At 40.7% G+C, this 25210-nt stretch overlaps 2 protein-coding genes across 6 annotated transcripts in view; one reads left to right on the forward strand and one right to left on the reverse strand.

Moving 5' to 3' along the window:
• Positions 1-302, reverse strand: part of TSGA10 (testis specific 10) — a 101630-nt gene extending 101328 nt beyond the window's left edge. For 3 of the 4 annotated variants that reach the window (XM_068564202.1, XM_068564201.1, XM_068564197.1), the window contains exon 1: positions 193-302. The gene's annotated coding sequence lies outside the window, so the exon portion shown is untranslated. Of the gene's footprint in view, positions 1-109; positions 173-192 lie in introns of those variants that run through there. The other variant, XM_068564203.1, reaches the window with a different exon arrangement.
• Positions 104-16640, forward strand: C15H2orf15 (chromosome 15 C2orf15 homolog). Of its 2 annotated transcripts, none has more exons than XM_068564206.1 (3): positions 104-258; positions 1281-1399; positions 16150-16640. In XM_068564206.1, the coding sequence occupies exon 3, from the start codon at positions 16220-16222 to the stop codon at positions 16493-16495; it is 276 nt and encodes a 91-aa protein (XP_068420307.1). In that variant the 5' UTR covers positions 104-258; positions 1281-1399; positions 16150-16219; the 3' UTR covers positions 16496-16640. The 2 variants fall into 2 exon arrangements, with proteins under 2 accessions (XP_068420307.1, XP_068420308.1); XM_068564207.1 differs by lacking the exon at positions 104-258 and adding an exon at positions 778-847.
• Positions 16641-25210: the final 8570 nt, after the last annotated feature.

Consider the following 25210-nt stretch of genomic DNA (forward strand, 5'->3'; position numbering starts at 1 on the left):
GACCTGGCCCCGCCCCGGGGCTCGGAGGGAGGCGGGACCCGGCGGGAAGGAGGCGGGGGCGGTTAGCGCCGGCCTGCGCCGCCGTCGGCCCCGCCCTCACGCTCTGTACCTGAGGGGGCTCGTCCTCCACCTCCCCGGCGCCTTCACTCCGCTTCCGTACAGCGCGCCCCAAGTCCCTGTGCGCACGCGTACCTGGCACGACCCTCCCTCTCGCGGGGACTACACGCCGCGCGCGCGCACCCACGCACGTAGCGACGCGTAAGTCATCCTGTCCGCCTTACAGGGCGCTTGAGGATAAGGCCTCTTCCTGGTCTATCCGCGCCGCGCAGGCGCACGCCCACGCAGCGTCTAGACCCCCCCCCCCCCGAGCGTCCCGTCTCCTAGTAACCAGCCGCTATCCCCTTTTCCAAGACTTTTTCCTTATTCCCTGGGGGCGACGACCGCAGCTGAGTGGAATGCGCATGCGCATGGCTCTATTCCCGCCGGCTGCCTTCAGTTAGCCCTGGGACACCTGCTGCTTTGCTGCCGCTTTTTTGTGCTATTTTCCCCAGGGATCGGGTACCATTCTGGACCCGCGTTCAGTGAATTCGTTACTCCGCAGAGTTGCTCTTGGGCGCTGGGAGGGTGGTGCGCTCTCGGTCCGCAGTCAGGGGCCTGTTTGCGGGGAGCCTCCCGGGTCGGGCTGCTGCTTGCAGCCTCGGGGGAGAGACCGGCCTGTTGGGGTGAGCGCCCGCAGCCTGCAGTCTGGGGAGCCTGCGGACCCCGAGCCCTGTCCGCCCGGCACCATCCAGTCTGGGTTGAATCTGGGAGTGACAGAACTAATGATGACAGCGCAGGTTCCTGACCGGTATGCCTTCTCCACAAGCCAGGCCTTCTCCAAGTCCCCTTTGAAGAAAAACTGATTATGGTTAACAAAAAAAAGAAATATCACTTGATATTTAATATTGTACGGATTCTGCTCCTGTTTAATACCGTTTAAACTTGTCCTCTCAATTAGGAGCCTTCAGTCTGGGAACACTCATTTAACTTAACCAGGTGTAATATTATTTTTGGCCATCCAACTATGTTAATATTGACCACATTACCTAAAAATGAAGAAATGAACTTTTTAGGGAAAAAGAATGAGAATTGCATTATTCTGCCAAATTTTTGGAGCTCAGCTGGAAAGGAAATATTGTCTTTTTAACATTTCTTAATGTTTAACATGTTCCACTTTTCTTAAGTAACCCAAGGGCTTCTGAACTCTAATGGTGGCTTTATCCCCCTGTCTTTTCCTACAGATGAAATAGATAAACTAGGTTTTCATAGCTGTTCTCTGATGATCTTGGTATAGTATTCACCTGTGTATTTCAAAAGTAATCTCACATTTGAAGAGACTAACAGTTCCTGTTTTTACCAGGTGAGTACTCATTTTTCTCCCACAATGTATTTTTCCAATCTCTGCTGATTTTTTTATGCCAGTACATTTTATTTGTTATTTGTGCCAGTACATATTCTCATATTTTGTAGCAATATTTTCAGATATCATATACTTTGTAAGTATAGCTAGATACTAAAAAATTAAATCGTGTCCCTGTTATTTTAGATAAAGAAGTCAGAGGTCCCAAGAGATACATTTCCTGTGAAATATAATTATACCTGATAAAATAAGTTACAAAGAATCATGAGCTCTCAAAGACCATCCTGAAAAGTTGTTTTAGGGAAAACAAAGTGTAATCTCATTTCCTCTTAAAATACTAAGATTATTTTGAATAAAATGTTCTCATGATCTAGCATTATTGAAAAGAAATGGGGAAAAATGTACAAAACTCTTAAGATGGAGTTGAAGGCTTGTGGGGAGAAGGGGATTGTTAATATAGGAGGTAGGAAAGTACTTCCTTTAGGGAAAAAATTAGAAGAGTTTAAGCATTTATGTACGCCACCTAGATGTTACTAAACAGTCTTTGGAAAGAATGTAGCGAAAAGATCATTTTAAAGCCAGACCAGGGCGTGAAGAGTTTCCTTTCTTTTCCTATCAAGGACTGTTGACTTCCTCCTTCAGCCCAAGAAAGTGAAAATTTTCTTCCCTCTGTGGAAACCCAAAGAGTGCTGAGTGCCCCATCCTGCCCCACCTAATCCTTTTATAGCACCTGAGCTCTCTCCCTTGTAATAGATACTCCTGTGCAAGTCTAAGATCGGGTTTCTCCATCATTTCACAAGCTTCGCTACGAAAACCTCTCGCCTTTTTTCTTCCTCGGTACCTCCCTGGTCCCCTTAAAAAAAAATTATACACATGTTAAGCTGCTTTTTGCTGTTCTGCAGCTAACTGATGCTCTGTTCATTTTTTTTTTTAATTGGATAGTTTGTATTGATATATCTTAAAGCTCACTGTTCTTTCCTTTGGCAGTGTTACTCCCATCCACGATATTTTTCATGTCTGATTTGTATTTTTCATCTCTGGATTCCAGTTTGATTTTTTTTTTAATGTCTTTCATTTCTCACTTCATCATGCCCATGCTTTGGGAAATATGGAATATATTTAAAATAGCTGTTGTATACTAATTCTATCATCTGTCTCATTCTTGGCATTGTTTCTATTAACCGATTTTTTTTCCTCCTGGTTATGCATCACATTCTTCTGCTTGTTTTCATGCCTGGTGAGTTTTTATTGGCTGCCAGACGTTGCAGATTTGACATTGTTGGGTGCTGGAGGTTTTGGTTTTGGTTTTTCTTTAAATATATTTAGGCTTTGTTCTGAGATGCAGTAAGTTTACTTGGAAACAGTTTGATCCTTTAGAGCTGCCCTGTTGAAAATAGTAACCACTAGCTACATGTGGCTATTTGACTTTGTATTAATAAAATTAAATAAAATTTAAAATTTAGTTCCTCATTTGTATTCTGTATATTTCAAATTCCAACATCCAGCTTGCATCGGTCATTCAGTAGTAGAATTCTCGCCTGCCAACATCCACACGTGGCTAGTGGCTACTATATTAGACAGTCCATATAGGATATTTCCATCATTGCAAAAAGTCCTGTTGGACAGACCTGCTTTAGAAGCTTGCTTTTAAGCTCTGTTAGGTCCAAAATAGTCTTTATTTAGGGCTAATTTGACCCCATTACGGAGGCAATACCTTTCTGAGGAGTCTATTCAATGTCCAGTATATTAAGAGTTCTTTCTACTCTGACTGGTGAGAACTCTATTCTTGGCCCTGTGTAGGCTCTAAGTACTATTCTGCCTTCTCCTTTTTGCTGTTTTTTTCCCCAGGGCTCAATAGTTTCTTTTACATACATACACTGATCAGTATTCAGCCAAAGAATTGTGGGGAATCTTCTGCAGATCTCTGGAGCTCGCTCTCTCACCGCACCTCTCTCCTCTCTCCACAAATTCTAGCCATCTTGGCCTCTGCAAACTCTGAAGTCTGTCTTCTCAGTTCACTGAAGTTACCAGACTCAATTTTAGGGTTCCTTGTGCTGAAGCCTAAAATTTCCAGGCACTGAGCATTCATAGGACTTAACCTTATCTCCTTTCTCTTAGGGATCACTCTCCTGTACTACCTATTGTCCAGTATCTAAAAACCATTGTTTCATGTGTTTTGTCTGTTTTTAAGATGTTTAAGGCATGAGGATAAATCTGGTCCATGTTACTCCATCCTGGACAGAAGCAGAAGTCAGTTAGCTCCACTAATCATCCCCATCAGAAGTGGTTTGCAATTCAGAAATTGCTTCAGGCTGAGGGAACTGTCAGTGCCTGGGCCCTGAAGCAGAAGAGGGCCCTGAGGCATGTGCTGGAGGAACAGCAATGAGGTCATGGGGCGGGGGCAGAGTGGAGAGAAGAGTTTGGGATGACAGAATGTTACTGGTGTATCTGTTTCCTCTTGCTGCTGTAACAGTTTGGCACAAATGTGGTAGCTTTAAGCAACACCAATTTATTATCTTACAGTCCTGGAGGTTAGAATCCAAAATGGATCTCACTGGGCTAATAGTGAGATGTCAGCAGGGCTGCATTCCTTCTGGAGGTTCTAGGGGAGCATCTGTTTTCTTGCCTTTCCAGCTGCTACAGGCTGCCCGCTTTGCTTATTAGCTTGTGGTCCCCTTCTATCTTCAAAGCCAGCGATGGCCAGTCATCACTCTAACAGTGACATTCCTGTCTGTCCCTCACTTTTTCTTCTTTTTTCTTTTTTTGCTGCACTGAGTGGCTTCTGAGATCTTAGTTCCCCAACCAGGGATCGAACCCAGGCCCTTGGCAGTGAGAGTGCCAAGTCCTAACCACTGGACCGCCAGGGAATTCCCCTCTCCCTCACTTATAAAGAACCTTGTGATTATATTCATAGCCACCAATTAGCCCAGGGTTATCTCCCCACCTCAAGGTAGGTTGATTGGCAACCTTAATTCCCCCTTGCCATGTAACAGAACATTCACAGGTTGTGGGGATTAGGATGTGGACTTCTTTGGGGACCATTCTTCTGCCTACCACAGCTGGAGACTTGTTAGGTAGAGAATTTGGCTTTACTCTGTGATGGGAAGTAACTAGAGCGTGTTGAGCAGAGGATGGATGTGATCTGGTTTATGTTTTAAAAGGCTCATTCCAGATACAGTTAGAAGAACAAACAGTGGGGAGGCATAGGTAAGGGTAGAAACAGAAACAGGATTCATTGAAGGATTGGATGTGGAATGTGAGGTAGGAATTAAAAATTACTCCATCAGCAATGCACAAGGTTTCCTGCATTCTACTAAATACTCGGTGCTACCCACCTTTTTGCCATTCTGATGGTAGCAAACTTGCATTTCTCTGATTTCTAATAAGTTTAAACATCGCTTTATGCACACATTATCTTTTGAGGATTCTCCAATCTGTGAATTATGTCTCTCTATCCTTTGCCCATTTTTCTAATGGGTTTCCTTTTTCCTTGTTAATTCATAGTTGTTCTTGTTATACTTTAGCTATAAATCCCTTGTCAAATTGGACAACACATCTTCCAGTCCTTTCTCCGTCTTCCGAACTTTGTTTACAGTTTCTTTTTTTTTTTGAATTTTATTTTATTTATTTTTTTATCCAGCAGGTTCTTATTAGTCATCAATTTTATACACATCAGTGTATACATGTCAATCCCAATCGCCCAATTCATCACACCACCACCACCACCCCCCTGCCACTTTCCCCCTTGATGACCATACGTTTGTTCTCTACATCTGTGTCTCAATTTCTGCCCTGCAAACCGGTTCACCTGTACCATTTTTCTAGGTTCCACATATATGAGTTAATATACGATATTTGTTTTTCTCTTTCTGACTTACTTCACTCTGTATGACAGTCTCTAGATCCATCCACATCTCAACAAATGACCCAATTTCGTTCCTTTTTATGGCTGAGTAATATTCCATTGTATATATGTACCACATCTTCTTTATCCATTCATCTGTTGGTGGGCATTTAGGTTGCTTCCATGACCTCGCTATTGTAAATAGTGCTGCAATGAACATTGGGGTGCATGTGTCTTTTTGAATTATGGTTTTCTCTGGGTATATGCCCAGTAGTGGGATTGCTGGATCATATGGTAATTCTATTTTTAGTTTTTTAAGGAACCTCCATACTGTTCTCCATAGTGGCTGTATCGATTTACGTTCCCACCAACAGTGCAAGAGGGTTCCCTTTTCTCCACACCCTCTCCAGCATATGTTGTTTGTAGATTTTCTGATGATGGCCATTCTGACTGGTGTGAGGTGATACCTCATTGTAGTTTTGATTTGCATTTCTCTAATAATTAGTGATGTTGAGCAGCTTTTCATGTGCTTCTTGGCCATCTGTATGTCCTCTTTGGTGAAATGTCTATTTACGTCTTCTGCCCATTTTTGGATTGCGTTGTTTGTTTTTTTAATATTGAGCTGCATGAGCTATTTATATATTTTGGAGATTAATCCTTTGTCTGTTGATTCGTTTGCAAATATTTTCTCCCATTCTGAGGGTTGTCTTTTCATCTTGTTTATGGTTTCCTTTGCTGTGCAAAAGCTTTGAAGTTTCATTAGGTCCCATTTGTTTATTTTTGTTTTTATTTCCATTACTCTAGGAGGTGGATCAAAAAAGATCTTGCTGTGATTTATGTCAAAGAGTGTTCTTCTTATATTTTCCTCTAAGAGTTTTATAGTGTCCAGTCTTACATTTACGTCTCTAATCCATTTTGAGTTTATCTTTGCGTATGGTGTTAGGGAGTGTTCTAATTTCATTCTTTTACATGCAGCTGTCTAGTTTTCCCAGCACCACTTATTGAAGAGACTGTCTTTTCTCCATTGTATATCCTTGCCTCCTTTGTCATAGATTAGTTGAACATAGGTGCAGCGGTTTATCTCTGGGCTGTCTATCCTGTTCCATTGATCTATATTTCTGTTTTTGTGCCAGTACCATATTGTCTTGATTACTGTAGCTTTCTGGTACAGTCTGAAGTCAGGGAGTTTGATTCCTCCAGCTCCGTTTTTTTCCCTCAAGACTGCTTGGGCTATTCGGGGTCTTTTGTGTCTCCATACAAATTTAAAAATTTTTTGTTTTAGTTCCATAAAAAATGCCATTGGTAATTTGATAGGGATTGCATTGAATCTGTAGATTACTTAGGGTAGTATAGTCATTTTCACAATATTGATTCTTACAATCCAAGAACATGGTATATCTCTCCATCTGTTGGTATCATCTTTAATTCCTTTCATCAGTGTCTTATAGTTTTCTGCATACAGGTCTTTTGTCTCCTTAGGTAGGTTTATACCTAGGTATTTTATTCTTTTTGTTGCAGTGGTAAATGGGAGTGTTTCCTTATTTTCTCTTTCAGATTTTTCATCATTAGTGTATAGGAATGCAAGAGATTTCTGTGCATTAATTTTGTATCCTGCAACTTTACCAAATTCATTGATTAGCTCTAGTAGCATCTGTAGGATTCTCTATGTATAGTATCATGTCATCTGCAAACAGTGACAGATTTACTTCTTCTTTTCCAATTTGTATTCCTCTTATTTCTTTTTCTTCTCTGATTGCCGTGGCTAGGACTTCCAAAACTATGTTGAATAACAGTGGTGAGAGTGGACATCCTTGTCTTGTTTCTGATCTTAGAGGAAATGCTTTCAGTTTTTCACCATTGAGAATGATGTTTGCTCTGGGTTTGTTGTATATGGCGTTTATTATGTTGAGGAGGTTCCCTCTATGCCCACTTCATGGAGAGTTTTTATCATAAATGGGTGTTGAATTTTGTCAAAAGCTTTTTCTGCGTCTATTGAGATGATCATATAGTTTTTATTCTTCAATTTGTTAATATGGTGTATCACATTGATTGATTTGCGTATATTGAAGAATCCTTGCATCCCTGGGATAAATCCCACTTGATCATGGTGTATGATCCTTTTAATGCGTTGTTGGATTCTGTTTGCTAGTATTTTGTTGAGGATTTTTGCATCTATATTCATCAGTGATATTGGTCTTTAATTTTCTTTTTTTGTAGTATCTTTGTCTGGTTTTGGTATCAGGGTGATGGTGGCCTCATAGAATGAATTTGGGAATGTTCCTTCCTCCGCAATTTTTGGAAGAGTTTGAGAAGGATAGGTGTTAGCTCTTCTCTAAATGTTTGGTAGAATTCACCTGTGAAGCCATCTGGTCCTGGACTTTTGTTTGTTGGAAGATTTTTAATCACAGTTTCAATTTCATTACTTGTGATTGGTCTGTTCATATTTTCTATTTTTTCCTGGTTCAGTCTTGGAAGGTTATACCTTGCTAAGAATTTGTCCATTTCTTCCAGGTTGTCCATTTTATTGGCATAGAGTTGCTTGTAGTAGTCTCTTAGGATGCTTTGTATTTCTGCAGTGTCTGTTGTAACTTCTCCTTTTTCGTTTCTAATTTTATTGATTTGAGTCCTCTCCCTGTTTTTCTTGATGAGTCTGGCTAATGTTTTATCAATTTTGTTTATCTTCTCAAAGAACCAGCTTTTAGTTTTATTGATCTTTGCTATTGTTTTCTTTGTTTCTATTTCATTTATTTCTGCTCTGATCTTTATGATTTCTTTCCTTCTGCTAACTTTGGGTTTTATTTGTTCTTCTTTCTCTAGTTGCTTTAGGTTAAGGTTAGATTGTTTATTTGAGATTTTTCTAGTTTCTTGAGGTAGGCTTGTATAGCTATAAACTTCCCTCTTAGAACTGCTTTTGCTGCATCCCATAGGTTTTGGATCATCGTGTTTTCATTGTCATTTGTCTCTAGGTATTTTTTGATTTCCTCTTTGATTTCTTCAGTGATCTCTTGATTATTTAGTAACGTATTGTTTAGCCTCCATGTGTTTGTGTTTTTTACGTTTTTTTTCATTGTAATACATTTCTAATCTCATAACGTTGTGGTCAGAAAAGATGCTTGATATGATTTCAGTTTTCTTAAATTTACTGAGGCTTGATTTGTGACGAAAGATGTGATCTATCCTAGAGAATGTTCCATGCGCACTTGAGAAGAAAGTGTAATCTGCTGTTTTTGGATGGAATGTCCTATAAATATCAACTAAATCTATCTGGTCTATTGTGTCATTTAAAGCTTCTGTTTCCTTATTTATTTTCATTTTAGATGATCTGTCCATTGGTGTATGTGAGGTGTTAAAGTCCCCCACTATTATTGTGTTACTGTCGATTTCCTCTTTTATAGCTGTTAGCAGTTGCCTTATGTGTTGAGGTGCTCCTGTGTTGGGTGCATATATATTTATAATTGTTACATCTTCTTCTTGGATTGATCCCTTGATCATTATGTAGTGTCCTTCCTTGTCTGTTGTAACATTCTTTATTTTAAAGTCTATTTTATCTGATATGAGTATAGCTACTCCAGCTTTCTTTTGATTTCCATTTGCATGGAATATCTGTTTCCATCCCCTCACTTTCAGTCTGTATGTGTCCCTAGGTCTGAAGTGGGTCTCTTGTAGGCAACATATATATGGGTCTTGTTTTTGTATCCATTCAGCGAGCCTGTGTCTTTTGGTTGGAGTATTTAATGCATTCACATTTAAGGTAATTATCGATATGTATGTTCCTATGACCATTTTCTTAATTGTTTTGGGTTTGTTTTTGTAGGTCCTTTTCTTCTCTTGTGTTTCCCACTTAGAGAAGTTCCTTTAGCATTTGTTGTAGAGCTGGTTTGGTGGTGCTGAATTCTCTTAGCTTTTGCTTGTCTGTAAAGCTTTGATTTCTCCATCGAATCTGAATGAGATCCTTGCCAGGTAGAGTAATCTTGGTTGTAGGTTCTTCCCTTACATCACTTTAAGTATATCATGCCACTCCCTTGTGGCTTGTAGAGTTTCTGCTGAGAAATCAGCTGTTAACCTTATGGGAGTTCCCTTGTATGTTATTTGTCGTTTTTCCCTCTCTGCTCTCTGGTTTCAATAATTTTTCTTCGTCTTTAATTTTTGCCAATTTGATTACTATGTGTCTCGGCATGTTTCTCCTTGGGATTTTCCTGTATGGGACTCTCTGCACTTCCTGGACTTAGGTGGCTATTTCCTTTCCCATGTTAGGGAAGTTTTCGACTATAATCTCTTCAAATATTTTCTCGGGTCCTTTCTCTCTCTCTTCTCCTTCTGGGACCCCTATAATGCGAATGTTGTTGTGTTTAGTGTTTTCCCAGGGGTCTCTTAGGCTGTCTTCATTTCTTCTCATTCTTTTTTCTTTATTCTGTTCCACAGCAGTGAATTCCACCATTCTGTCTTCCAGGTCACCTATCCATTTTTCTGCCTCAGTTATTCTGCTATTGATTCCTTCTAGTGTAGTTTTCATTTCAGTTATTGTATTGTTCATCTCTGTTTGTTTGTTCTTTAATTCTTCTAGGTCTTTGTTAAACATTTCTTGCATCTTCTCGATCTTTGCCTCCATTCTTTTTCCGAGGTCCTGGATCATCTTCACTATCATTATTCTGAATTCTTTTTCAGGAACGTTGCCTATCTCCACTTCATTTAGTTGTTTTTCTAGGGTTTTATCTTGTTCCTGCATCTGGTACATAGCCCTCTGCCTTTTCATCTTGTCTCTCTTTCTGTGAAGGTGGTTTTTGTTCCACAGCCTGCAGGATTGTAGTTCTTCTTGCTTCTGCTGTCTGCCCTCTGGTGGATGAGGCTGTCGAAGCGGCTTGTGTAAGTTTCCTGATGGGAGGGACTGGTGGTGGGTAGAGCTGACTGTTGCTCTGGTGGGCAGAGCTCAGTAAAAGTTTAATCCACTTGACTGCTGATGGGTGGGGCTGGGTTCCCTCCCTGTTGGTTGTTTGGCCTGAGGCTACCCAACACTGGAGCCTACCTGAGCTCCTTGGTGGGGCTAATGACAGACTCTGGAAGGGCTCACGCCAAGGAGTACTTCCCAGAACTTCTGCTGTCAGTGTCCTTGTCCTCCCGGTGAGACACAGCCACCTCCCGCCTCTTCAGGAGACCCTCCAACACTAGCAGGTAGGTCTGGTTCAGTCTCCCCTGGGGTCACTGCTCCTTCCCCTGGGTCCCAGTGTGCACACTACTTTGTGTGTGCCCTCCTAGAGTGGAGTCTTTGTTTCCCCCAGTCCTGTCAAAGTCCTGCAATGAAATCCCGCTAGCCTTCAAAGTCTGATTCTCTAGGAATTCCTCCTCCCATTGCCGGACCCCCATGTTGGGAAGCGTGATGTGGGGCTCAGAACCTTCACTCCAGTGGGTGGACTTCTGTGGGTGTTCTCCAGTTTGTGAGTCACCCACCCAGCAGTTATGGGATTTGATTTTATTTTGATTGTGCCCCTTCTACCGTCTCATTGTGGCTTCTCCTTTGTCTTTGGATGTGGGGTATCTTTTTTGGTGAGTTCCAGTGTCTTTCTGTTGATGATTGTTCAGCAGTTAGTTGTGATTCTGGTGTTCTCGCAAGAGGGAGTGAGAGCATGTCCTTCTACTCCGCCATCTTGGTTCAGGGCCTCCTGTTTACAGTTTCTTTATTGAACAGAAGTTCTTAATTGTGAGTGGTCATATCCATATGTTTTCTTACTTATTGTTTAAACTTTCTAGTTCTTATTCTAGAAATCCTTGTCCACCCTATGGTGACAAATACATTGTCTTACATTTTAAAAACTGCATTTATGGTTCTACCATTCACATTTAGGTCTTTACTTCATTAGGAGTCCACTTTGGTATATGAGGTAGGGATCTTGCTTTGTTTTTGTCCACATAGTGAGCGAGCTTTCACAGTACTATCATACTAAACTTAGTCTCTTCTATCCCCTTTGCTGTATGATGCCACCTTTATCATATGTGAATCTCCTGCACATACCTATATCCATGCTGGAGCTCTGTCATGTTTTATTAGTCATTTATTTGTTCCTGCACCTGTACTACACTGTTTTTGTTACTTTGATTTTGTAGCATATCTTAAAATCTGGTAAGGCAAGTCTCTGTGCTTTTTGTGTGTGTATGTCCAAATTTATTTAGCTCTTTATAGATCTTTATTCTTCTATATGCATACAAGATTTCTTTTGAATGGCAACCAAAATACTAGGTCAGAGATGCCCCCAATAGACTTCTTCTCCCTTCCTGTCCTCAAGATCCCAGAGAAGTTAAGGTGAGACTCATAGGGCCAAATCTAACCTATTGCATTTCATTCCTTCTCAGTCCCTCTGTTAGAGTGAAGTTTAATGTGCCAGTTGGTAATTATATACATTACCATTATTTTACCCTCTGTCAATTTCAAATGTGGTATGTTTTATAGTTTTGTTAGTATTTTCTTTTTAATTTTTTTTTTTTAATTTGGTTGCACCAGGTCTTAGTTGTGGCAGGCAGGCTCCTTAGTTGTGGCATGTGAACTGTTAGTTGCGGCATGCATATGGGATCTAGTTCCCTGACCAGGGATCGAACCCGGGCCCCCTGCATTGGGAGCATGGAGTCTTAACCATTGCACCACCAGGGAAGTCCCTTTAATTTTTTTTTAACTTTGTATTTTGAAAAAGTTTTAAACATATAGAAGTTTAGCAAAAATAATACACTGAACAATTTTTTATCCTTTCCCACCTAGAGTCATTAATGTTTTGCATATGTTACTTTCTCTCTGTATCTATCTCTCGCTAGATAATTTGAAAGCAAGTTGTAGATATGATCCTTTACCCCTATGTCAGCATGTTATCTCCTGAGACCAAGGACATTCACTAATATAACCACAATACAATTATCCCAATCAGGGGATTTAACAGTGATGCAACATTATTATCTAATAAACCATCCACATTCAAATTGTCCAGTTGTCCAAGAAGTGGCCTTTGTAGTACATTTCCTCCATGTTCCAGCCCACCCTACCTCCCAATTCAGGATCATTGACTACATTTGGAAATCATGTCTCTTTAGTATCCTTTAATCTGGAGCAGTTCCTCAACTTCTCTTTGTCTTTCATACATTGACATTTTTGAGTACAGGTTATTTATTTTATATAATGTCTCTCAGTTTGGGTTTATCTGGTTGTTTCCTCATGATTAGATTCAACTTATGCATTTTTGAGAGGAGTGTTTCCCTTTTAAGTAATCAAAGAGGAGGAACCAAAGAACAGAATAAACTCACTTTTACTCATTTGAAGGTAGTATTGGATATTCACTTGATGAGAAAAAAATTCATCTTCAATTTCCAAATCTAAGAAACAGGTATTTGTTATACTAACAATATTTGAGTAACTACTATGTTTAGGATACTACAGTAGACCCTGGACTCTGTTCTGTTACAGATTAAACACTGATATTCAATCACGAATATGGATAAACAAGGTTTCAAGATGATATCTTTAGAAATCTTCTGTCAGTAAATGATTAGGGCTTGATGGGGATGGAATTGTAAACTCATAAAAGATAACTCCAGTACCTAAATATTAAAGAAATACATTCTAAAAGATGGGTAAGTGCTTTCATTCACAGCTGTGGAGTGGGTTCCAGATCTCAAGTTGCTGCTAGAGCTTCTTCAGTAGATCACTGTTCTCTAACAAGCTCTGGTCCCTTCTGCCATTCTGGTCAACTCTGCTTACCAAATTCCTGACCATCTTTCAAAGCCCAACCCTGACATAGGCCCCCTCCTTTCACAACCTTTCCAAGCCCCTCCCTCCATGTTGCATGCTCATCTCTCTAAGCAGATTGGGCATTGGTAATAAAAAGTACTGTATCTTTATTGGACATCTTTTTTTTTCTCTAGTTTTTTGTATTGTGGTAAAATACATGTAACATAAAATGTAGCATCTTAGCCATTCTTAGGTGTATAGTTCAGTGTATTAAATATATTCACAATGTTGTGCTGTCATCACCACCGTTTATCTCCAGAACTCTTTTCATCTTGTAAAACTGAAAGTCTATACCCCTTAAACAACAGCTCCCCATGGCAACCACCATTCTACTTTCTGTCTCTATGATTTTGACTTCTAGGTACCTCATGTAAGTAGAGTCATACAGTATTTGTCTTTATGAGTTATTTCACTTAGCATAATGTGCTCAAGGTTCATCACATTTTAGCATATTGCAGAATTTCCTCCTTTTTAATGCTGAATATTTCATCATATTTATATACCACATTTTGCTTACCTATGATCCATCGAGGGACACTTGAGTTGCTTCCACATTTTAGCTATTGTGAATAATAGCTTATGTTATTTGTACATGAGTGTACAAATATGTCTTCAAGACCCAGAAGTTGGTTTGCTGGATCGTATGGTAATTCTATTTTTAATTATTTGAGGAACTGCCACACTGTTTTCCACAGCAGCTGTACCATTGAACATTCCCACCAATAGTGCATAACGGTTTGAATTTCGGGCTTCCCTGGTGGCGTAGTTGTTAAGAATCCGCCTGCCAATGCAGGGGACACGGGTTCGAGCCCTGGTCTGGGAAGATCCCACATGCCGCAGAGCAACTAAGCCCGTGCTCCACAACTACTGAGCCTGTGCTCTAGAGCCCACGAGCCACAACTACTGAAGCCCACGTGCCACAACTACTTAAGGCTGCGTGCCTAGAGCCCATGCTCTGCAACAAGAGAAGCCACCACAGTGAGAAGCCCACGCACCACAACAAAGAGTAGCCCCCACTTGCCGCAACTAGAGAAAGCCCGCGTGCAGCAACAAAGACCCAATGCAGCCAAAAATAATTAATTAATTATTTTTAAAAAATGGTTTGAATTTCTCCACATCTTCAACAACACTTGTTATTTTCTGTTTTTTTTTTTTTTTAATAGTAGCTATCCTAATGGTTGTGAGGCCGTATCTAATTGGTAGCTGTGATCTGAATTTCCCTAATTATTAGTGATGGTGAGCATTTTTTTCATGTAATTGTTGGCCATTCATATATCTTCTCTGGAGAAATGGCTGTTCAAGTCCTTTGCCAAATTTTGAATTGGATTATTTTGTTGTTGTTGAGTTTCAGTTCTCTGTATATTCTGGGTATTAGTCCCTTATCATATATATGGTTTGCAAATATTTTCTCCTTCTGTGGGTTGCCTTTATACTCTCAAGTGTCTATTAATGCACAAAATTTATATATTCTCATAAGTTCCAACTTGCCTATTTTTTCTTTTGTTGCCTCTGCCTTTGGTGGCATATTCAAATCATTGCAAATCCATCAGGAAGCTTTTGCCTTATGTTTTCTTTTAAAAGTTAGAGCTTTAGGTCTTACATTTAGGTCTTTGATCCATCTTGCATTAGTTTTTGTATATGGTATTAGGTAAGGGTCCAACTTCATTCTTCTGCATGTGGATATCCAGTTTTCCCAGCACATTTTGTTGAAAAGGCTGCCCTTTCCCCCACTGAATGGTCGGAGCAGTCATAGGTCTATTCAGATTTTCGTTTCTTATTGACTTAGTCTTGGTAGGTTTTGTGTTTCTAGGAGTTTGTCCATTCAGCTAGGATATCCAATTTGTTGGCATACAGTTGTTCATAGCGCTCTCTTGTAATATTTTTATTTCTGTAGAATCAGTAGTAATGTCCCCTTTCATTTCTGATTTAGTAATTTGAGTTTTCTTAGTCCATCGAGGTAAAGTTTGTCAATTTTGTTGCTCTTTTCAAAAACTACTTTTGGTTTAATTGATTATACGCTATTGTTTTTCTGTTCTCTACTCCATTTATCTCTGCTCTAGTCTTTATTGTTTCCTTCCTTCTGCTAGTAATGGGTTTAGTTTCTTCTTCTTTTTCTAGTTCATTAAGCTGTAAAGTTTGTTGATTTGAGATCTTTCTTGTTTTTTTAATGCAAGTATTTATAACTATAAATTCCCCCCTTAGTACTGATTTTGCTTCATCCCATAAGTTTGATATGTTGTGTTTTTGATTATCTTCATCTCTAAGTATTTTTTAAAATTTCCCTTGTGATTTCTTTGATCCATTGGTTGTTTAAGAGTATACTGTTTAATTTCCACAAATATGTGAATTTTCCTGTTTTACTTCTGTTGTTGATTTCTGACTTCATCCCATTGTGGTCAGAGAAGATACTTTGTATGATATCCATACTTTGTATGATATCCATCTTTTTAAATATACTGAGACTTAATTTGTGGCCTAACATATGGTCTATCCTGGAAAATGTCCCCTTGAGAAGAATATGTATCCTGTTGTTGTTGGGTGGAGTGTTCTGTATGTGTTTGTTAGCTCTAGTCAGTTTATTGTGTTGTTTAAATCCTTTTTTTCCTTACTTGTGTCCTGTCTGGTTGTTCTCTCCATTATTGAGAGTTGAGTTTTGAAATCTCCAACTATTATTGCAGAACTGTCTATTTCTCCCTTCATTTCTGTCAGTTTTTCCTTCATTATTTTGATAGTGTATTATTAGGTGTGAAAATGTTTACAGTTGTTTGGGCAGCTTTTTTTTTTTTTTCAGAACACCTAGCAGAGTGTTTGGCCTTCAGTAATTATTTCTTTAATCCATTAATAATAAATTAAAAGTTTTTGATAATAAGAATGATAGACAGGACTAAGTAGAGAAGTTCTATTATTTTCTGCCAGGTGATGAAACGTAACATCTAGTAAATTCGTTTTAAAAAAAAGACTTTCGGAGAATCTGTAGAACCTGCAAACCCTTCCACAAAGAAAATGTAAACACTGAGAGGTGGAAGGCGATTTTACTTTATATTTTTGGCATCATCACCATGAAATTTCATTAAAACAAACATTGCCGTGAAGTTAGTTGAAATTCCCACTGTATTCACTTGTAACAATTTTTTCCCCAAGCAATCAAGTTGAAGAAACGTCTCCACTACTTAAAGAGGGACCTGCAAACTATTTTTGTTTAGCTGTCCCAATGGGATTTTCTCTTAGTAAATCTGCTACTCAGGTATCTGCTCTGCGTATGGATTCAAAAGTGGATGATCACTTAATGCAAGGGACTGAGAAAAGCAAACTGGAACCAGTGACTCAGTTATTTCAAAACACCAAGAAAATAAGATTAGAAGACACAAACCAAGAAAACTTTACAAGGAGCAAAGATACTGGCACAGGATCTCTTTCGGAGAAAGCCTTGGGTTCAGTGGTGTATGTTAAAGAAAGTGATGGAATAGAAATGATAGACGTGGAATGAAGTTATTTGTGTATGTTACCAAAGAAACCAAAAATTGCTTTTGACTAAGAGGGCCTGTTGAATGAGAACTTAACCTTATTATGAAAACCTAACAAAATGAAGGAAGACGATTGCTTATTTTTCACTATTTATGAATCACTGTAGATTGCACTTTTTGATGGTACATATTCAGAAAAGTTGCTTTAGAGAGAAGAAGCTTTCCAAAATTCAAAGAAGATTTCTCTGGTATTACATTCTGTCCTTGTCAAAAAATCAGAGTTTTTGTGTAACAGTATTTAAATGGCACCAAAACATTTTAATTATAATGTATTTCTCTAACAAATGATCAAAAACCCAAACACTGCCCAAACAATTTGACATCAGTATTTCACATGATTTCTGGTGTACTGATTTCGTATGTTGAAATTCCAGTTAGCGATTTTGCTTTAGAATACTTTATCTTCTTGCATTTTTGCATGTCTGTTCAGTTAAAGATCACTGGCAGCTAAACTCAAAGACCAGTAAATTACGTACCTTGAGAAGCATTTCACATTTCAAATCATCTTTTTAAAACTTTTTTTTCACCCACGTGGAATTCATTTCAGAGTTCACAAACTAGTTTTTTCTAAGTGTAATAATTTATCTTGCAGATGTTACCATTTTATACCACCAATATTTAAGAAAACAATCTAGTTGTTAAAAAAAATTCTTGTTTTGTATATATCAGTTTGCAATTCTTATTAAAACATCTAGTAGTTTGAAACAGCAGTATTGTCCCAAGTAATGTAAGCTGAAGTTAAAAACCATTTGTGTCTGGACATATAGTGACTTATAAATATTTCTATTATGTATGTTTTGAACATTTTCCTGTACTTTAATATTTACTGGTGATCTCTAATGTTCAATTGAGTAATCTCCTTAATATTCATAAAAGAAAAAGGCATATTCAAAGAGGAAAAGGCATCTTCTTTTAGGAGAAGAAATATTTTGTAAATCAGAAAAAAACCAAACAGATGTCATGTATTTGTAGAGTTAAAAAAAGAAAAAACAACATTGAATGGGATGTAAGCCACTAACGTAATGCTCTTTATCATTTATAGAACATAATTCTTTGGGAGAGAAAAAATACACAAATCATTCATTTGTTCACCTAGCCTGGCACTGTGCTTGGTGCTCAGGATACAGTGGTGAATAAATTACCACTACCTTCATAGTGCTTACTGTCTGTCTACCAGGGAAGGTAGAACATCAGAGAGTAATTATATAAGATACAAATTGTGATGTGCCATGAAGAAAAAGTTAAATTTCAGAGAGACAGAAGAGGAGACATAACACATAAACTTGACTTTTAATTGTGGGAACTAGGAAGGCTTTTCTGAGGACGTGACATGTATAGCTTTTGCAGGGACATGGTTGTCCAAGTGAGGTGATGGTGATGGTCGAGGTATATCGAGAAGGGGACAGAGTCCAGGTGACGTTTGGCAGGACAGACTGATGGTCTTAAAGTGGGAAATGAGGAAAAAGAAAGGGTTTCTAGTAAAAAAAAAAACAAACAAAAAAGCTAGATGCATGGAGGTTCCCTGGGGGAAAGAGCTCAGGAGCATGGGTTTTGGGCATACCTGTTTCTAAGGCAGACAGTTCTATGTATGGAATGAAAAAATACAAATTTTGAAGTTGTATACAGAAATGGTATCTAAAGCTAGGGGAATGAAAGAGGTTGCTTATGGTGAATGTATAGTGTGAGATAAAGCAACTACAACATTTAGGAGCTGGTCAGCGCAGGGGGAGCTGGCTAAGGGGACTGAAGAGTTGGCAGAGTTGGTGGAAAACCAAGACAGGATAATGTCAAGATTGCCCACAAAAGTCTTTAAGGTGGAGGCAGTCAACTGAAAGGGTAGATGAGGACTTGAAAGGTCCACTGGATCTAGCAACATGAATGGCACCAGTGACCTTAGCAAAACCACTTTTTTCTTTAATAGGGACTTGGCTCAAATATTTACAGACTGGTTTTTCACCTCCATGAATGTCCAACAGGACATTTGATAGTGTGTTGGACGCTGAATTTGGGATGTCCTTCATTGTATGTGATGCCCCATGCATTGCAGGATGTCAAATGTCGTAGCACAATCCAGTCATTGAGATGATAACAAATGCAAACATTAGTTACTCTGATTGAGAACTATTGCTGCTAAGACATCAGAGAATTGGAATCCCCAAATCCAAGCCAAGCCATAGTTTTAGCAGCACACCTGGGAATGGAAATCCACAAAGACTTCCTGGAAGGGGTGGAATGGAAAAAGTTTAATCAGGACAACAGCCTCACTTAGGTGTTTGTTTTATGGAAGAATTCTACAAGCAGAATCCTAAAGTGAACATTCTTCAGAGTTCTACTATTGTTTCTGATGAGAAACTTCCCATATAAAAATAATATAGTTCAGGAGAAATAAGGATGTTAGGAGACCTTAGATTCAACATACCTATAAAATAAGACCTATAATACATGCATTGGTATTGCATCTAATGGTGTTGTCATTGATGCCAGTAATAATAGTTATCATTTACTGAGCTGGTGTGTAACTGGCTTAGTTGAGATTCCCTAGAAGCTGCTTGAGACAAGGACCCAGATGCACATGACTTTTGAGAGTGTGCTCTTTAAGGTAAGCCTGTAAGGGAGTCAGGGAAGCGAAGGAATCAACGAAGAATGAGCACTCAGATAAATTCATGGCCTGACTCACAGGGTGCTCTGGAGGGATCATACTGCAGAGTTGTCCCACTGTCCCACTTTGAGGCAGGGGTGGGACTATTGTAGCCCTAGGCCAGTCAGGCATTGGTTGCCACCTCCAAGCCAAAGTGGGGAGGCTGGTGGGCAGGGAGGCAGGGTGAATCACTCTAGTGTGCCTGTGCCTGCTAGCTCCTTCATTCACACCAGCTGGAGAATGGATGATGAATTAAGGGTAAAGGGGACCAGGGTGGGGTGCTCACAGTCTTTATTACAATGCCAGACACCTAACATATATTATTTTCCTTTTATTTTGAAACAACCTCAAATTTACAGCAAAGTTGCAAGCAAGGTACAAAGGCCTTTCCCTCTCCTCCCAACCATTTGAGAGTAAGTAGCTGACCTAATTCTCCATCAGCCCTGAATACTTTTTTAATGATTTAAAGAATTTTATTATTTTTCAGATAAATTTTTAAAATTGAGATATAATTGACATATGACATTACATTAGTTCCAGGTGTGCAACATAATGATTTCATATATATTGCAAAATGATCACTGTAAGAAGTTAACATCTATCAACACATATTTTTTTTCCTTGTGATGAGAACTTTTAAGATATATTCACTTAGCAACTTTCAAGTATACAGTACAGTATTTTTATAGTCACCATGCTGTACATTTACATCTCCAGAACTTATAACTGGAAGTTTGTACATTTTGATCATCTTCTTTGCTCACCCTGCCAAAAGTACTTTTGATGGAATAACAGGACAGAATCCATGTTGGAGTAGGTTGGAAAACGAATGGGAAGTGAGGAAGTGGATACTGGATGTGTAGTAACTCCACAAAGAAGCTCAACTCTGAAGGGGAGTAGACAGGATGAGAGATGGAAGATGAGATGGAGGTCGTGTTTGAGTGTCAGCAGAAGGATCCAGTGGAGAAGCTGAAGAAGTAGGAGAGGGGTTAAGGATAACCACAGGATGGAAGTCTAGGAGCTGGGAGGACAGATCCATTCTTGAAAAACACTTCGCTAGGAAATTAGGGGGGAAAAAAATTGTACCACCTCAGATTCCAAAGAAATGGAATTTAGAAAGATGTAATATAAGCAAAGGGCAACAGAATTGCGTGGCTCTTTTTAATGATAACTTGGAAAACTCCTACTGGGACTAACTCTGCACAGAATCCATTCCCATCTGCATAATCCAAGAAAGACTAATTACTCAGAGTGACTTCAATCAAGAGGGTAATAGTAAATAAATAAGGAGCCACTGTGTCTTTATTGTAGCTTTCTTTATATGGAGCCCGGGTCATGGTATCGGCATCACCAGATTGTGAACACTGGATGCTTCTTACTCCAAGATGCAAGTCCTGATGGTTTCTATTCTAAGCCAAAGGAGAGATTGATTTCTGTCGAAGACTGAAAAAGATGACCACAAATTCTTTGGGCTCCTCTCATCAAGGGGTGGGGTCCATTTCTCCACCCCTTGACTCTGGGCTGCCTTTGCTGGTGCTTTGGACAACAGAATGTGGCCAAAGTGCTCCTTCCAAGGCTAGCCCTGAACGGAGGTGCCCCAGCAGCCAGCCAGCACCAGCCGCCAAGGGCGTGAATAAGGCCGTCCTGGACCTCCCCGCTCAGCCAACCTGTGCTGAATGAAGGAAGCCACGTGAGCAAGCCTTGACCATATAAATGTTAGAATAAATCGTTGTGTTAAGCCACTGGCGTTTGAGGCCGTTTGTTACGCCGCTATAGTTACCTAGAACTTTGCCTGCCGGGGGAATTTCCCATCTGGCTAAGCCACAAGGATTTTCTTGCCAGCTGCACCGAGGGACACCCCAAGTGGTAACGTTCATTGCCCTCAGTGTGTTTGTTCTCCGACCCACTCCTTCCTACCTGTTACCATCTCTGTATTGGGAATACCAGCGTTTATTCCTTTAAGTGCCATTTATCTTTTAAAACCGATTTTAGTTTCGTCCCCTTCCAAGTGGAGTTGCCTGCCCTTTGGACTATCAGACGTGCAAAGCCCCGCGCAATGCCTGGATGTTCAGTAAAGAACATCCGACCCGACTGGTCTGGGTACCAGGCGGGCTCCCCTCCAGACTGACTCAACCCCGCTCCTACCAGTTCCCCGCTAACGCTCTGGGCTGTCACGCGGGGAACCTCCATCTGCCCTGGGGCTCTAGGCCTTTCGATACTATTGATACTATTATTCGAACGTGGGCAGCGTCCCTGCCTCTCCTCTGGTTCGGCACTGGCTCGGCCGGTCGTAAGGACCCTCCGGAACCCCCCGGCCCCGCCCCCACGCAGCGCTTCCGGTGCCCCGCCCTCCGCGGGCCGGGGCGGCGGGCGGGGCGGCAGCGTGCGCAGCCGGACGGGCTTATGGGTCGCACGCGTCCTTCCCCCACGGGACCGCGCGCGGCTTGGCCGCGACCGGAAGCCTCAGGTGCGTGAAACCGGAGGCGGGGCAAGGCGGGGCGGGGCAGGCGGCGTGGGCCCAGAGGACAGGCAGCTGGCGGGGACCTGAGACCCTGGGGCGGGGCGCATGGCTGGCGCTGCAGGCCCTGAAGTGTCCGGTCAGAGCTTGGGAAGACCTAGCTCCATGGTTAGGAACGGATTATCCGCAACACAGGAGGGTCAAAAAACTAGACATGTTGGGTGCCACCCGTGTGCGCGCCCACCGAGAACCAAAAAGGCGAAGTCAAACAGGCACACGGCCGTCCTGAGACTGGATAAGTTATGTACCAAGAGGTGGCAAGATAAAACTTGGGGAGGATTTTTTGAAGGAGCTGGGCCTGCCTAGGAGGGTAGGTGGGATCCTGTTATTTTTTGCTTTCTGTTCGATGATGGAGAAGCAGGTTTGGTAAATTCAAAGTGGTGGTAGCTAAGTGTCCCCCCCCCCAGAACATGGAAATATGATCGTCCTCTGATTAAAAAACGATAAAAATTAATAATTAAAAGGTAAGAGTAGAGATATGCTAAGTTAAAGAGACAAAATTTTATCAGGCCTTCAGGACTTGACAGTATCCTGACAACTAAAAAAAGACTGTACATCATGCAGCTGGAGGTCTGATCTGTTTTTGAAGCATGGAGTAAAAGAGAGGTGCGCCTGACCGGACGAATCCAGGCCTCCTCTGGGAGAGACAGAGTGTCCTGGCGTTAACAGTGGGATCTCTCCAGAGCCCAGGAGCTGAGAGGTGATTTCCTCAAGGCTCATTCCACCAGACATTGAAGTCGTATAACTCCATCCTTTTGTCCGGATTCTGTATTCACCAAGCAAACTTATGATAAGAGAGAGTAGTTGGACAGGCCGATCTGAATATCCGGTTGATAGCCTATAGTTCTCTTTGTAAATTAATAAATTGGCATTCAGGTTTTCTCAGACATCCCTGTGTTCCCACTTTTTCTCACTCTTTGTGTGATTCTTTCTTGTCCTACGAGGCTCAGTGGAAATGTTACATCCTCACAGGGTCCTATTTGTTTAATGTTCAGGTGCCTAGAATAGTTTCTGGCACATAGTAGGCACTCAGCCTAACTCCCTCGACTTTCAGTCTGCTTTTCTTTCTTTTTTAATTGGAGTATAGTTGCTTTACACTGTTGTGTTAGTCTGCGCTGTACAGAAAAGTGAATCAGCTATACGTATACATATATCCCCTCTTTTTTGAATTTCCTTCCCATTTAGGTCACCAAAGAGCACTGAGTAGAGTCCCCTGTGCTATACAGTCGGTTCTCATTAGTTATCTGTTTTATACATAGTAGTGTATATATGTCAGTCCCAATCTATCCCACCCCCCCTTTCCCCCTTGGTGTCCATACGTTTGTTCTCTACATCTCTGTTGCTATTTCTGCTTTGCAAATACGGCCATCTGTACCATTTTTGTAGATTCCACATATATATGTTAATATACGATATTTGTTTTTCTCTGACTTACTCAGTCTGCTTTTCTGGTCACTTTTTTGATGAAGCCTAGCCTGACAACCCTATATGAAATTGCAGCCTGGGGACTTCCCTGGTGGTTCAGTGGTTAAGGCTTGGTGCTTCCACTGCAGGGGGCATGGGTTCGATTCCTGGTAGGGGAACAAAGATCCCGCATGCCTCGTGGCCAAAATAAATGAATGAATGAATAAATAAATAATAAATTAAATTAAATTAAATAGCAGCCCGGTTCCTCTCACATACACGTTTCCTATGTTCCCTTTCCTTTTTCATATGGTCCTCATCACCTTCCTTGATTTGGTTCACTGATGAATCCCAAGTGCCAAGAACAACGCCTGTCGTGTAGTAGATGCAAAATCTCTTGAATTAATATCTTTGCTGTGTTTCGCTCACACCGTATCCACAATGCCTGGATGAATACAGATATTTTTAGCACTATTAATACATTAATTGGATCAATTCTGGATCCCTTAGTTAACATCTGTTCAGCTCTGTGCCATTGGCTGCTGGTAGCCAAAGACTCTTAAGTTCAATGCAGTCAAAATGGACCAGTTATCTTCACCCCATATCCCCTCGTCCTATGAAATCTGTCCTAGGAAATGTCACCTCTTTCCACCCATTTCCCAGGCCAGAAGTCAGGGTATGCATAAAATTAATAAAAGAGCTAACATCCTGTGTACTTTCTATGTGCCAGGCACTCTTATAAGCACTTTACATGTATTAGTTCATTTAATCCTGATATGAGACCCATCGTTACCCACATATTACAGATAAGGGATCTGCGGCACAGAAAAGTCAACTAATCTGCCTTAGCTGGGAAGAGACAGAGTTGGGATTTGAATGCTGCCTCGTAATCATTATACCATAAAGGACATGACCCTTGACTTCTTTCTCTCACCCTCACTGAACCAATTACCAAGTATCAGGATTTTCCCTGCTTAAATCTCTAGGCGATGTCTCTGAAGTATAAATCTGTAAAACTCTTCAGCACCTCCTCATCACCCTCAGGGTGAAGTTCAAGTATTTAACATGGATTTTTTTTTTTTTTTTTTTTTTGGCCCGAGGCTTGTGGGATCTTAGTTCCCGGACCAGGGATCAAACCTGTGCCCCCTGCAGTGAAAGCACAGAGTCCTAACCACTAGACCGCCAGGGAAGTCCCTAACGTGGATTTTAAGTCTCTTCGTAATCTGATCTCTACTTCTGCCTCCTTATCTCTTGCAGCTCCCCATTCCTGCACTCTTAAATACCAGCCAATTGAATTAAATTCTTCGAATTCTTTGAATGGGTCTTCTTTTCCTCCAAGCTATTGTACTTTGTTGGAATACTTTTCCTTACCCCTTCTATGTCTCAACTTCAGTGTCACTTCCAATGATAAGAGGGTTAAATGGCCTTCTAATGTACTTACCCTGTCATAGCACTTATGACACCCTATTTTAATTATCACCTTCCTTGCTTTTTAGTGTCTCCCACTAGATAGTGAGTTCCTTGAAGGCAAGGACCAGTCTGTGACCTTAATGTCCTCATGTCCATCCCTCCTCAGTGTCTGCTACCCTCGTTCAGTCCCTTGTTATCTCTAGCTGGGACAATTGCATGGGTCGGTGAAGCTGTCTCCCTGCCCCTAGTCTATCTGTTTTTAATCCATGCTCAACACTGCCAGCAGAAGCAGTTTTGTATAATGGCTGACTTAACACTTTCCTTCTTAAAACACCTCACTAGATCCAGCTGCTTTTAGAAAAAGGCCAAATGCTTTAGAATTACATGAATTTGTCTCCTCCCCTTCTTTATTCTACCTTGTGCCTAGTAGGCACTCCATAACCATTTGTTCAATGAAGGAGGGACTATATCAAATTTGGTCAAACAGAACCAAGAACAAAGAGTTTAACCAAAGAAACGGCATCTGGCTGCAGAGGCTTCCTAGGACAGCACAGCCAAAGATTTCAGTGGAGCTGGAAGACTGGTAGTGGAACTCCTTTGAGGAGAGAGTCCCCAAGACATGCCTTACTGTTGGAGGACTCTCTGTCTTTGCATTTGCCTGGAACATGCTACTCCCATCAACGTGGTAAAAACCATCAGACTTCGAGA

The sequence above is a fragment of the Eschrichtius robustus genome, chromosome 15, assembly GCF_028021215.1.
Source record: "Eschrichtius robustus isolate mEscRob2 chromosome 15, mEscRob2.pri, whole genome shotgun sequence".
Lineage (NCBI taxonomy): Eukaryota > Metazoa > Chordata > Mammalia > Artiodactyla > Eschrichtiidae > Eschrichtius > Eschrichtius robustus.

Bases quoted from the DNA above. Each gene is read 5' to 3' on its own strand.
- C15H2orf15 (XM_068564206.1), top strand. From the start codon at position 16,220: ATGGGATTTTCTCTTAGTAAATCTGCTACTCAGGTATCTGCTCTGCGT.